Source organism: Monodelphis domestica, chromosome 1 (genome assembly GCF_027887165.1).
Source record: "Monodelphis domestica isolate mMonDom1 chromosome 1, mMonDom1.pri, whole genome shotgun sequence".
In the NCBI taxonomy this organism is placed as follows: Eukaryota; Metazoa; Chordata; class Mammalia; order Didelphimorphia; family Didelphidae; genus Monodelphis; species Monodelphis domestica.
Genome location: NC_077227.1, coordinates 55,940,057 through 55,953,783, shown reverse-complemented (window position 1 = coordinate 55,953,783; position 13,727 = coordinate 55,940,057). Strand labels below are relative to the sequence as shown.

Genomic DNA, 13,727 nt, shown 5'->3' with positions numbered 1-13,727 from the left:
ATTAGATTCTGTGAGGATTGGTACATATGATCTTCCCATTAAACAGTAAACTTCCTAAAGAAAGAGACTGTGGCATATTTCTTCAAATCTTACATGGTAACTTTCATAGAATTGGACATATAGTAGGACTCAATAAATATCTGGTAGAATGTAAGCTTCCAGAAGGCAAGGACTATTTCATTTTTGTCTTTGTATCCTCAGCGGATGGGCACAATGCCAGGATATAGTAGACATTTAATAAATGATTATGGAATTGGAAAAAAAAAACCCTGATATTATTATGAGGAGGGGCATATGGGCTTCATCAGATTGAACTCAAGGGGTCCAGGGTAGAAAAAAGGTTCAGAACCCCTGCTGGTTGGTAAGAGAAAAGCCAGGAATCATCTGATATGCCCTCTACATTTTGGAAAAGATTTTCAAAGGTGTAGGGTTCAGAGGAAGGATGAGTAGGATCTCATGGATTAAAACTTCTACAAAGGAAGTCAACCCAAAAAAGAAAGGAAGACCTCAAAAACGAACTTCTTAGACACAAAACCCAAATCATTTTGATGAAGAAGAATGAGAATGTTTGAAGAGATCAATGTGGCTGTTCAATGAACCTTGAGAGGCCTGTGCTCAGAATGGATGTTAACAATTGATGATAGAAGGATGAAATGTTAAATTCTAATCTTAATTCTAATCTTAATCTTTGCTAGGGAGAACAACCTTTTAGACTGGGAAGGAGAGAACATACATGGTGATTTGCCACAGATGAAATATATCCTTGAGTAATTAGTCAACATTCATTGGGCACCTACTATGAACCAAGTAAGGTCACATATGGAAACTACTACATCTGTGGGCTTCAAGCTGACTTTATTCAATAAGAATCAGCAATGTAATATGGGTAAATCTGCATTTCTTTCTAACCATGCCTAATCTTAGTATCTTTCTTTTGTTGCCAGAAAGTGGCCTTTTCAGAAACTTTTATCCTTAAATCACAGTCCTAAAGATGTGATAATGGCTCACTGGGCATATAAAACTCAGAACCCAAAGTGGAATCTTCTCAATGGGCCCATCCTTCTTTCCCCCTTATCTAGGGCCCAAAGGTAGCCCCCAGTATGAAATGACCCCTTAATTGTTGAAAGCAAGGCAAGGAAAGACATAATTCAGATTTGACAAGGTTTATTAATCAGTATCAAATTACACAGTACCATCAGGAAGTGTCAGGTTATGATTTGAATATTTTAATCTAAAATTTGGCAAATTGTTAAATTACCCAAAATTCATTATATATTTGAAGTGTGCACTTAAGAGACTATTTGGCATATCTTGGTAAGATGCTTAGCATAAATATTTCTGTACCTTAATTTTAAATATATATGCTTTGCATATATACATATATATATGCTCCTAAATTAAATATACCCATATAAAAAGCTTAAATTGATGTTAGAATTAATAAATTTTATATCTATGAAATTATGAAACTGTCTTTGTTCAAAGCAGAAATTTAAAAAATTAGTCAGTTTCCTAGACGCACATGAATTTACAAAGTAATTGAAAGTGAATAAGATGAAATGTTATAACACTGTTTAAATAACTGACATTTAAATGAGACTACCAAATTATGTAAATAATACCATTTTTCAAGTTGATGAGAGAATAAAGCTTCTACTTAGCATCGTACCCCCTAAATTAAGAATATATTTCATTGTAGTAGGAAAAGGTTTTTTTGTAATAACATGACTGTGGAAGCCATGATGCAGGAGATGAGCAGGAACCAATCAATCTGGGTCCTGGGTTCCCACTAGGCTGTGCTTCCTCTTGCTCATCAATGGAAGTCTGGCTTCTCTGGGAAGGTACAGCCAGAGCGTTTAATTATGATGCTGGCAGCGTAGTGGCCTGCACGGATGCATTCAGTCAAGGGCTGGTCAGCAACCAGCTGGGACAGAAAACCTAGAGCACAAAGGAAAGGGAACGAGTTAAAGTGGTATGTAAGAACATCAGAAATACTGCACTGGGTCAGACCAAGGGTCCATTTGGGTCTTATTTACTATTTTTTAGATAAAAGATGCTTTTGTGGCCAATGATGTGTCCTCCCAGGATGATGCCCTTGAAAGTTAAGTCTCTGCTTTCCTTTAAATACACATCCAATGAACCAATGAACGGATATATGCTAATTATGTTGCTTTTAGTCTGGGATATGCTAGACTGTCATCAAGCCAATGAAAGCCCCTAGGCCCAATTATGGGGGATTAGAAGTAGGAGAAAAAATGCCAATCTAACCTGCATGATCTCTTCATTAAGGATGTTTAAGATGGACTACTTATCCCCATTTCTGTAGATTACATTCATGTTGCTAATTTAAAGTATGTTCTCTGGCATCCCAAAGATTTCAGAGAGAGAGAGAACATGCAAAGCCTTCAGACTCTCTCAGTGCTGGCACTGGCAGATGGGGAGGCTTGGAAAAATGAAGAACCCTAAGTTGGCCTCACATTTAAGGGAGCTGTGAGAAGGTAGAGAGAAGGACTCCAGGCATGAACAATGAGGGTCAAGAACTGAGGAATGTGGGGCACATTTTCCTAAGGGAAATGTGAGCTGCTGCTATCATCTGAGGTAGGGAGATTGGACAAGAACAGATGACAATGAGAAAGCATTCTGGAACTTGCCTCTCCCTGGGCCCTATGCTGCTCGAGAGGTAAAGGTGGCCATTGACCTGTGGAGGCTTCCCCAGGAGACGTACAGCCTTTCATTTCCTACCATCCTGAGCTCCCAGGCTCAGCCCCGTCAGACTTGGGGAACATTTTGTATCAGACAAAATGAATGATCACTTCCAACTGAAGGAGAACACCAACAGGCTCTATGTATTGATGTTGACTTTGTGGAAACAATTCTAGATGTTGAAATACTCTCCCAAAAAGTATGACAGGAGCATGCCATGGAATATCTGGGCCAAGCAGCCAAGGCCAACACATTGCACCCACCACAAACCTCTATACCAAGCCCGTACAATTTGGCTCAGTTTGAAATGCAAACAAGAAACAGCTTTTCTTATGTCTTTTTTTTTGGTTGTTGTTCCTTCCTTTGGGCTTGGTCTTTGAAAACGTAAGAAAAACCAATAATCATGAAAGACTTTTGTGGAGAGTAAAGCTTAACACCATCCTCCTGCCCTCCTAGGGCAGAGCTGCTGGGGGAGGCCACAAGCTCTGCAGATTCGCTGCTTTCCTTTCTACAAGTCAGAATCCTTGAAGGCGGACTTTGACTATGATGGACACTCAGGATAGGGAGAAAATCTCCCCAATTCAGACATGTTAATGTTTTGTATCTTATGATCTTTGACAGTTTTCTGGGGGATAAGGAGAAGTCACAAGACTTGCCTAATTGTCACAAAGTCAGTATTAAGCTGGAAACAAGACTAGAATGTAGGTTTTGGGGACTCTGAGACTGGCTCCCAGGTCAGTCTCTTCTCTTTGACATAGTGATAACTGTGTACACTGTCACTCTGGTGCAAGTTTGTTCACTCTGGAAGTCTGGTTTTTTTTTTCCCCTCTCTTCTATAATGCCTTGCTAGAGAGCAGAGGTGTGAGATAAGTGAAGTCTTCCAAAATCTGAAGGCTGGGGACAAAGAAGAGGAAAAAAGACGCGGGGAAGGACTCACTCCTGGAGTCAGCTAGGCAGGGTACCCTTGTAGGTAGCTCTTATTTTCACCAGCGCTTTGGCAGGAAGTTGGTCTCTGCCAATCAAAGGCAGATTAGCATTACCTCAAAGAAAATGCAGAAGGTCTATATAAATGTATATGGATTCAAACCGAAAAGGTAACTAAGGAGTTGATGGAATAGCTGCCATGAGAACTACCATCATAAAGGATACAACTCATGAAACCCCCACATACAATTCTAGAAAACAGGCACACAGTATAATGGAGCTGACTTTACCTAAGAGTATCTGCAACTTAGTAAATACTTTAGTAGTTTTCATCCCGTCAAAAGGAAAGCTTTGACACAGTTGCTATGTGCAAAATAACTGTGCCAGATGCTTGGGAGGCATACAGAGGCCATTAGCCAAGTCCTTAAAGAATCATTAGCCAAGAAAGAAAAGAAAGAGACAAATAACAATACTAGAAAAATAACAGACAAGGAGCACAAAGTGCTCTGTGAAATGTGAGGAAGCAAAGATGGTCTCTAACTTGGGTTTGGAAAAGGCTTCATGGAGATGGCATTTGAGCTGGGGAATGAATTGAATTTGGTCCTAAAGGATGGGGGTGTGCATGTGTGTGTGTGTGGTTTCAACAGGTGGAGATGGTAGAAAGAAGGCAATTTAGGGTATAAAGAAAGGTAGAGGGAGAGAAAGTATGAGGTCTGCTCATCTTGCAATCCAAAGAATCAAATCAAATGTCTCCAAGTAGACTAGATACCATCAAAGCCATGTACAAGAATTCATGTATTTTATTCATCAAAGAATCTTAGGGCCAGGACCTAGAATCCATTTATTTAAGTTAAACTCCCTTCTGTCCAGCTTACTTATTTATTTTTCAAAGGCTGCTACTGTCAAACCTCAACCTAGCAGCAAGGGAGCTGGGTCCGAAGTGCCACACACTATTACTGCCAAGGCCAATCATGACTGAAGGAACTGTGGATGGTGTGCAGAGTGAAGAGAAGACTTAGGAGCAGGGCCACTCCAAAGCATGCAGAAGTGGAATTAGACTTATTTTGGCTTGGTACGAGAACAAGCAGAATGATGGCTACAAATTACAGAGAAGCAGGACCCATTCTGTTCTCTGGTCCCAGGAAGTAAAAGCTTAATTTTATTTCAACATGTTTAAGAGCAGTAGATAAAAGGAGAAAAAGTCAGACATAATTTTTGGCTTTTCTTTCTAAATCGATCCCTAAGGCTGGTTGTAAGGCTAACTGGTTCGATGAATCCCTGTATTATTTGCCAGGCTGGGCTGTGAGCTGCCTGGGGCCTTGGGTACAAAGAACCTTAAAGGGCTGCACAATGATAACTTGGTGCAACTGGAAAAGAAAAGAGCAACCTTGATGGCTCTTTCTGAGCTTTTACAAAACTCTTTTCTATGTGATGCTTGTGTCAGAGGTTGCAACTCCAAATGAAATTCTCAGATGCTAGCTAAGTACTACATAAATTGTCTGCTCTCTTAGAGACAAGTACTGGTATTTCTAGGAAGAACGTAAGCAATCTCAGATGTCAGAATTTGGCAGAAAGAATATTTCTATGTGAACCACAACCAGATAAAGGGGCTACTGTCTGATGATTATGCAAATTCTTTCCAATATAAAGAGGTAAATCAACTGGCCACAGAAGCAAATATGGAAGAATCATAAGCTGCTGATAAGTGATGAGATTGAGAATGAGATGTCATCTTTCCCTTTCATTGCTTTAACAACATTCTTTATAGCACAATAGTATTCCATCACCATTATATACCACATTTTGCCATCACAAAAAAGCACAGTTACAAATATTTTTGTACAAAAACAGGTCTCTTCTCATTTTTTTTAGAATCTCTGTGATACAGACCTAGTAGTGGTATTGCTAGATCAAAAGAAATGAATTATTTTATAGCCCTTTGGGCATAGTTTGCTCATCATTTCTTATGGCACCGTAGTATTCCATAACAATCATATACCACAACTTGTTTAGCCATTCCCCAAATGATAGGAATCTCTTTACTTTTCAGTTCTTTGTCACCACAAAGAGAGTTGCTATAAATATTTTAGAACATGTAAGTTCTTTTCCTTTTTCCATGATCACCTGCGGAAATAAGCCTAATAGAGCAAAAAGGTATATACAATTTTAAAACTCTTTGGGCACATTTCTAGATTACCCTTCAAAATTGTTGGATTATTTAAAATCAAAAGTTTTTGTACAAATAAAATGAATGTAGCCAAGATTAGAAAGAAAGCAGTAAATTAGGAAAAACATTTTTTATAGTTTCTTGGATAGAGGTTTCATATCTAAAATATAGAGAATTATGTCAAATTTATAAGAACATGAGGCATTTCCCAATTGATAAATGGTCAAAATATATGAACAGAGTTTTTAGATGAAGAAATTAAAGTTATATATAACTACATGAAAAAATGCTCAAAATCATTTATTAGAGAAATGCAAATCAAAACACCTCTGGGATACCACCTCACACCTCTCAGATTGGCTAAAAACATTCCATTTCATTCATGTGCTACCATTTGTTTCAATAAATTCATGGGCAGAATCTAATTTGTTTCTAGTTTATTGCTTCCACAAAAAGTGCTAAGCATATTGGGACTTTTCTTCCTCATTTTGATTTTATTACTTCTAGAAGTGGTTTATTTTATACATTTTGGTTTTATCAATAGTTTTTCCTGGGGACAGTAGGGTGGCTCAGTGGATTGAGAACAAGGCCTAGAGATGGGAAGTCGTAGGTTCAAATCTGGCCTCAGACACTTCCTAGCTATGTGACCCTGGACAAGTCATTTGACCCCCATTGCCTAGCCTTTAGTGTTCTTCTGCCTTGGAAATAATACACAGTATTGATTCTAAGACGGAAGGTAAGGATTTTTTAAAAAATAGTTTTTCTTATTCAGACTCAGGGGGCTGAATATAATAATTTTTTCCATCCTTTAATTCTCACAACCCTTCCATCATTTCTAAAATTTGCCCATTTTTAATCCACAAAAGAGCCATGATTTTACTGGCATTGGCATGCCCTCTACAAGATAAGTACTGTTCCATACCTCTTTTGAAGGACTTTATAAGTTGTTGGGGCAAAAACTCCTCTCTTTGCATCTCCAGGACTTAGTACAGTGCCTGGCACTCAGTAGGTGCTTCACAAATTTGATTGTCCCCATGATGGTCAACTCCCTGATGATAAACTTCCTAATGCTGGTCCTAAAGGGGCTAATGTGTGGTCAAATCCAGTCCTGGGCCTATTTTGAAGGATTTTCTAAGGTGGTTGGACTTGGTAAGCTCAGAAGCATAGGATGTATGGCTAGAAGTGTCCCTGAATCATAGCTTTAGAGTTGGGAGAAACCTCAAAGATATCTGGCCATTTTCCAGAAAAGGAAATTAATTTTTAGACGGATTAAAGGGTTTACCTATTCATAAATGTCAATTAGGTAGCCCTTCCCCCTACTTCATCCAGAGTAATTCTCTGCCACTACTGCCTCCTAGAACCCAGGAGAACTAGAACCTAGAACTCACCTCCACTTCAGGTTGAGGTATGTCAGAAAGAATTTGTTATGCAGTAATAATATAAAACTTTATCTCCCAATAAGATGTGCAATTAAATTATCACTACAGTAAGAGAATAAGAATATAAAGTATCATGTGATTATAATTGTCCTCAGAAGAACTATTATGTTATTTAAAACAAAACCCCTGTCCTACTTATCAGGAACCATATTAGCTATTTTCAATAGAATAATAAATAAAATCCTGAGGTCAGCCTAAGAGTTGCTCTTGTCCAATTTTAGGTCATCACTTTAATGTTCCAATTCTTTATTGAATTTTAATCATTTTGAGATTTATTAATTTTTTTAACTTGCTACTTTTATTCTGTCCTATGAACCAATGGCGTCATACTCAGGAAGAAACTGAACCTTGCTGGCTTCATATTAACTTAGGAAACTACAAATGTACATCATCTATCTAGACTGTATCACATTTTAGTTACGTTGTTAAGCATTTCCCAAATAATTTTAATCTGGTTTGGTCAAGGTGGTGGTGCAGGCTTGTGAGTTTGATCCCTTTGGTCCAAACCATTTGTACAACAAAACGCTCACTAATCAAAACCTTCAAGAAATCAGAATTCTTCATGTATTTTCCTTTCATTGTATAGAAAGCTGATAAGAAAGCAGGATTCTTATAGAAATTCAGTTGAAAACAATGATGACGATAACTCAACTTATTTCTAGATAATATCCTGAAGTCAAGTTTACACTCAGTTCATTTTCTATATAGTAGGAGTTTCCAAACTTTTTTCTAAGTCAGTCAGTTAACTAACATTTATTAAGAGATTATTATGTGCCGAGTTCTATTTGTATTCCAGGCTGGATACCTGCCTGGACAAAAACACTGGTCTTCACCCTCAAGGAGTTCACATTCTGTTGATACAGAGTAAACAGAGGTAAGGGACTAGTAGCTGTAGTAGGGGCTGGGAAAAGCTTCCTGAGGAAGGTGCATCAGAGGAGCTACCTTTCATTTTGTTCCTTACAGCATAAGATAATTGGGGAGAGGGGAGGAGAGAGAATGAACAGAGTGAGGGAAGAGATACTTTTCTGGGCTGAATTCTCTTCCCCACTAGAAATGGTCTGGGGACAGGAGTAGTCAGTCACTAAGTCCTCGATGACCTTAGCGGAGGACCCCTATTTATACTCTCAGTGAAGAAACAAAAACTGATTTTCAGAATACAAGAAGGAGACACTATCAGATTCTTGGCTGTAAAAATTCAACTATCCGTAGCCCATTCTTCTTACTAAATAGGTAAAGCGGCCTTCATGTTTCCAATAAGGTGTTCCTTTGTTTTTACTTTTGAGGGCGCCCTATCCTCCCAGTCAATTTAGGCTTACCAGTGAGGTGCCATCTTCCAAGCTTCTTTCTCTCTCAAACCCTTTCCCTTTCATATCCAATCAGCTGTTAAATACTGTCATTTCTATCTTGTTAATATTTCTTGTGTGTGCTCTCTTTTCTCCTGACACTGAAACCATCTTAGCCCTCATCACCTTATTCCTGGACTACTGCATTAACTTGCTGATGGGTTTCTCTGTTTCAAGTATCTCTCTATTCCAATTCATCTTCCACTCAGCTGTCAAATTAATCTTCTAAAGAGCAGCTCTGGCCATGTTACTTCCTATATGCAATAAACTCCAGTGGCTCCCCATTAGCTCCTGCATCAAAAAGGAATCTCTCTCTCTGTCTCTCTCTGTCTCTGTCTGTCTGTCTGTCTGTCTGTCTGTCTGTCTGTCTGTCTGTCTGTCTCTGTCTCTCTCTCTCTGTCTCTGTCTCTGTCTCTCTCTCTCTCTCTGTCTCTCTCACAAAACTCTTGCTTTCCATCTCTGAATCAATATTGTGTATTGGTTCTAAGGCAGAAGAGCAGCAAAGGTTAGGCAATAGAGGTTAAGTGACTTGCCCAGGGTCACACAGCTGGGAAGTGTCTGAGGCTAGATTTGAATCCTGGACCTCCTGTCACTAATAGCCTGGCTCTCAATCCACTGAGCTACCCAGCTGCTTCCCACACCCTCTGTTTTAAAGCCTGTCATAATCTGGCTCTTTCCTATCTTTCTTGCCTTCTTAACATTTACACCCCAGTCTACGTACTCTGTGATCCAGTGACATTGGCCTCCCTGCTGTTCCTCAGCAGATATTCGTACTCTCCAGTTGACTGACTGACTGATTAATGGCTTCCCACCACCTCTGTCCTCTTCACTTACCTCTGGGTCATAGAGATTGTTGGTGTGAAGAGTGGCTGAGGGCTAGTTTGCTCAGTTGTTGACTCAGCCACAAAAGACACATAAACTAATATCACTCAGGTCAAGAGAACTTGGACTGGGAGTGTGTCGATTTCCCCCCCTCCTGCCTCTTTCTCCTATATCTCAGCATTCCTTATTTAAGTAGCTCTTACTTTTAGGGATGGAACCAAGTTTTAAATAATGCATTGTAGAGCTTCTGAATTGTGTGGACTGCTTTTCAAATAAAATGTTGTATTATCATCCAATATTCTACATCATGTCACTTTTTCCATTACGAGAAACCAGCCCTTTTTAGTGCACATCACTTGGAGCAAGAGGACCGACCAACAACCATGTCATGTTGATTTCCTCCTCCACCTTCAGAAAAAATTGGAGGAAATAGCTCGTGGGGCCCTCCCTGGCAACCCACACTCTTAAATCTGCAACTAGCTGAGTAATTCAAAGATGACTTAGAGACTGAACTTGCTAGAATTCGTAATGGCTTGAAAAAAAAATAAGGCCCAAGTACCAAACCAATGAACAAAAGCTCAAAATGACAACAGCCCACCAAAAGCTTGATTTGTGGAGTTTCAAACGCTAAGAACACTTACATTTTGGCTAACAGTCAGGATCTGACATCCCAGTGGCTAGAAACTATCATTACATTGCTAAGCCTCTTCTTTTTCCAACACTCATAGAGGTCAGTTTGGGCAGGACTAAGAGAGGGTCTGGGAAACATTTTAGAGCATTTACTGATTGAATTTGAAAGTAAGATAGGGAATCACATTTAAAACTTTTTTCTGGCAAAGGGATTCACATTTTTGTGCTCATTGTGTTGGGTTTGTGGGGCTGTCATCTAAAAATATTGTGCTTTTTCATCAGCTTCCAGAGCAAAAGATAGGGTACTTATTAACCCCATAAGATGCAACTCCCAAATAAACTTCTAGAGAAGTCCCCCAGCTACCCCCGCCCAATTCCATAAAGACCTTAACTCAGGTCCACTCTACAGTTCTAAAGACCAACTCAGGCAACAGATCAAATGGAAATGAGAGTTCCAGACCTCAGGGAGCCAAGCAAAATGGCTAACGTGGAACTAGTTTGGTAACTTTGGAATCTTTAAAAAAAGACAGTATTTGTGATTTGGGAGTAGGATTTAAGTTTTATGACTAGCTAAGTTTGTACTACAAAAATTTCTAGCAACACATTTTTCCTCTTCCTAAGTCACACACAAAACGAATGTACAACAAACAGGATAACAGGATCATCTATTTTGTGCTGGGAAGGATGTCAGTGGTCACCTAGTCCAAACTCCCCTAATTTCAAATATAAAAGAAATTGAGGCTGAGAGGGCAGGTGACTGGCTCAAGTCACACAGGTATGATGTGTCAGAGTCAGGATTTAAAACTCAGGGCCTGGGGATACAAATCCCTGGCTCTTTCCTCTTTGTCCTTCTGTAAGAGTTTTGGTAACTCCTTAAAATAGACCTTCAGAAAAGCCACACATTTTTACAATGGGAACATACACTGATAGCTGTCTCTTTAAATTAGTCTTAATTCTAATTATGCTCTACTGCTAGCCTAATTACCAGAGAAAGGAAAAAAGTCTGGAAAAAACCCACAGTCATTAAATTCATATACCTAACAAGTCACAACCTTGAAATCTTGCTCTAGTTGAAAGCACAGTTAAAAGTGCCTGACTATATTACTAGAGGAAAGTTTTAATAAAAACTAATTAAGCTACAAAAGTCTCAAGTGGTTAACTGATTTTAGGGGCTAAATTTCTGGCACTTCTAATTATCCTCTGGTGGCTTTACTTAGTGTTTCACAACCATGACAGATGACAATGAAAAACTGCAGTTAAATTCATCCACCCTGACACCGTGCTAAGCGCCTGCTTTTCCCTCTCCAAGTAAAATCAATACTGTGTTTGAGTAAACACGTTTACAGCTTTATTAGGATGTCTTGCTTGTTCTGTAACAGCTACTTGAAGCTGTGGTAACAAATCGACTCGACTCAGTTAAACCTAGAGAGCTGGGTAAGAGGCCCATCGATAAGGTTGTTATAAAAATAAACTGCAGGAGATCAGAAGGCTGGAGCAAGCAGCCTGCTAAATGTCAATATTTTTCCTTCCAAGGAATGACAAAACAGTGAGATCATGAATGAAAGCTTTGGAAAGCCCATTGTTTTACTTTCTTTAAAAATGTTTCTTGTTTCAAATGGGTGCATAACCCGTAAAAATGAGAGTTTACTTCCTATCACCCATGTAAATAACAGTCATAAAGCAGACACTTACTGTCAATCACTCCTGCTTTTATCTGCTATTTCTGGGTCTCTGTTTTCCTTAATGCTATGTACTTCTTTGGACTTTAGGGCCTTAATAAAAATGAAAGAGGCCTTCTATTCGTATCTTCTTAGAGGTAGAGGTGGAGGAGATCTCAGAGAGCCATCTAGTCTCCCCCAATTTGAAAATGGATCCCAAAGGCAAAAAATTCTACCAATGGGCATGTTGCCCCTGACTGTAGTCTTCCAGAAATGGAGATGGAGACTTCATCACCTCCGGAGGGAGCCTTGTCGAGTAACTCTTCTAGGCAGTCATACTAACTGTATACATTAAGCCTAATCCATATATGCCAGTCACTGTGTTAATCACTGGGTATACAAAGACAAAACCCAGTCTCTGCCCTCAAGGAGCATACATTCTAATGGAAGAGACAACTTGAAAATAACCAGCTACAGTACATACAAGACAGGGAAGGTGTTAGCAGTTGGAGGAGGGAGCTAGGAAAGGGCCCTTGTAGACGATGATATATGAGCTGAGTCATAAAGGAAGCCAGGGCAACTACAGCCACTACTCTGGCTCAAATCTGCTTTGCTATCTACCCTCTGAAGCTTAAGCAGAGTCAGTTAGCTCCCTCTTCTGCCTAATAACCCTTCAGATATCTGGAGACAGCCATCAAGTCCCCACTAAGTCTTTTGCAAGCCAAGTATTCAGGAGTTTGAGATCATTCTCATAGCATAGTTCAAATTGTTTGGATAGATTATGGGAATTCTGCGTAAAAAAACACATAAAAAACCCCCCAGAAATGAATTAAAATAACATTTAAATTAACTAAAACAATAAATTAAATTTAAATTAAAAATTTAATTTAATAAACTGAAATAAAACTAAAATTAAAAATTGTCACTTGCACTGCTTGTGCCCAACTTTTGGAGTCTCCTTATAACCATGATCCAATCTGAGAATGTCACTGGATGTTTAAAACAAATCTTGACATTTTAGGGCATTGATCCCATCTTACAAGAATTGAAATTTAATGTTTTCTCCCTAAAGTTAGGGTTTTAACTTTCTCTTTAAAAGGCCTACCTTCTATCTTAAGAGTCAATAATATGTATTGATTCTAAGGCAGTGGTAGGCAATTGGGGTTAAGTGACTTGCCCAGGGTCACACAACCAGGAAGTATCTGAGGCCAGAATTGAAAACATGACCTCTTGTCTCTAAGCTTGGCTTTCAACAACTCTATAACACCTAAGGTTGAACAAGCAAGCTCCTGAGAAACTCCCAATGCTTGGGACCTTTATTTATTTCAGTATAAGTGACTCCATTCTCATTCTCTAGAAGTCCCAGATGTCTCCTTTTTAGAGGGCTGGAGGAAGGAAGAAAATTATTCCATTTGGTTACTTCAGAATCAAGTCTTCGCTCAAGCATCATGTCTCTATCTGAAGCCTTTCTTGTTCCCTGCAACTGCTTATGTTCTCACTCTCTAACTACCAAGTATTTGTTCAAGACATATTTACATACATGTATGTTGTTTCCTTCAAGAGAAAAGAAACTTTTGGAGAGTAGGGATGGTTTGACTTTTGTTTCTGTATCTCTAGGACACAGCACACTGCCTGGTACACAACTGGCACTTAGTAAATGCTTGTTCATTGGTTTATTGATTAGACCCGGGGTTCTTAGATTGTGAATTTACTTTAAAAATATTTTACTAACTGTATTTCAGTACTTGTTTTTCTTTGTAACACAATGTATTTTATTTTATGCATTTACAAACCAGTAATTAGGAGTCATCAAACATTGCTCAAGGGGTTCATGGCACAAAAAAGGTTAAGAACCCCTGGGTTAGACTATTGGCTGTAGAGAAGTGGTAGATTAGTTCTCTGAAAAAAGTTCAAATGTCTGTTCCTCTCAACTCTTTTCCCCTAATCTTTTCTGTTTATTCTAACAAGATTTTTTATAATTTTATATACAATGAATAATTTTATGATACAATGTTATTATATAACAATCATTCTACAATAT

General features: G+C 38.8%; 1 protein-coding gene across 2 annotated transcripts in view; it reads right to left on the bottom strand.

Annotated features, from left to right (window-relative positions):
* Positions 1-1,147: 1,147 nt before the first annotated feature.
* Positions 1,148-13,727, bottom strand: part of ADK (adenosine kinase) — a 645,392-nt gene continuing 632,812 nt past the window's right edge. For both annotated transcript variants that reach the window (XM_007478433.2, XM_007478434.3), the window contains exon 11: positions 1,148-1,938. In XM_007478433.2, coding sequence (XP_007478495.2) covers positions 1,814-1,938 — 125 coding nt within the window. In that variant the 3' untranslated portion in view covers positions 1,148-1,813. The remainder of the gene's footprint in view (positions 1,939-13,727) is intronic.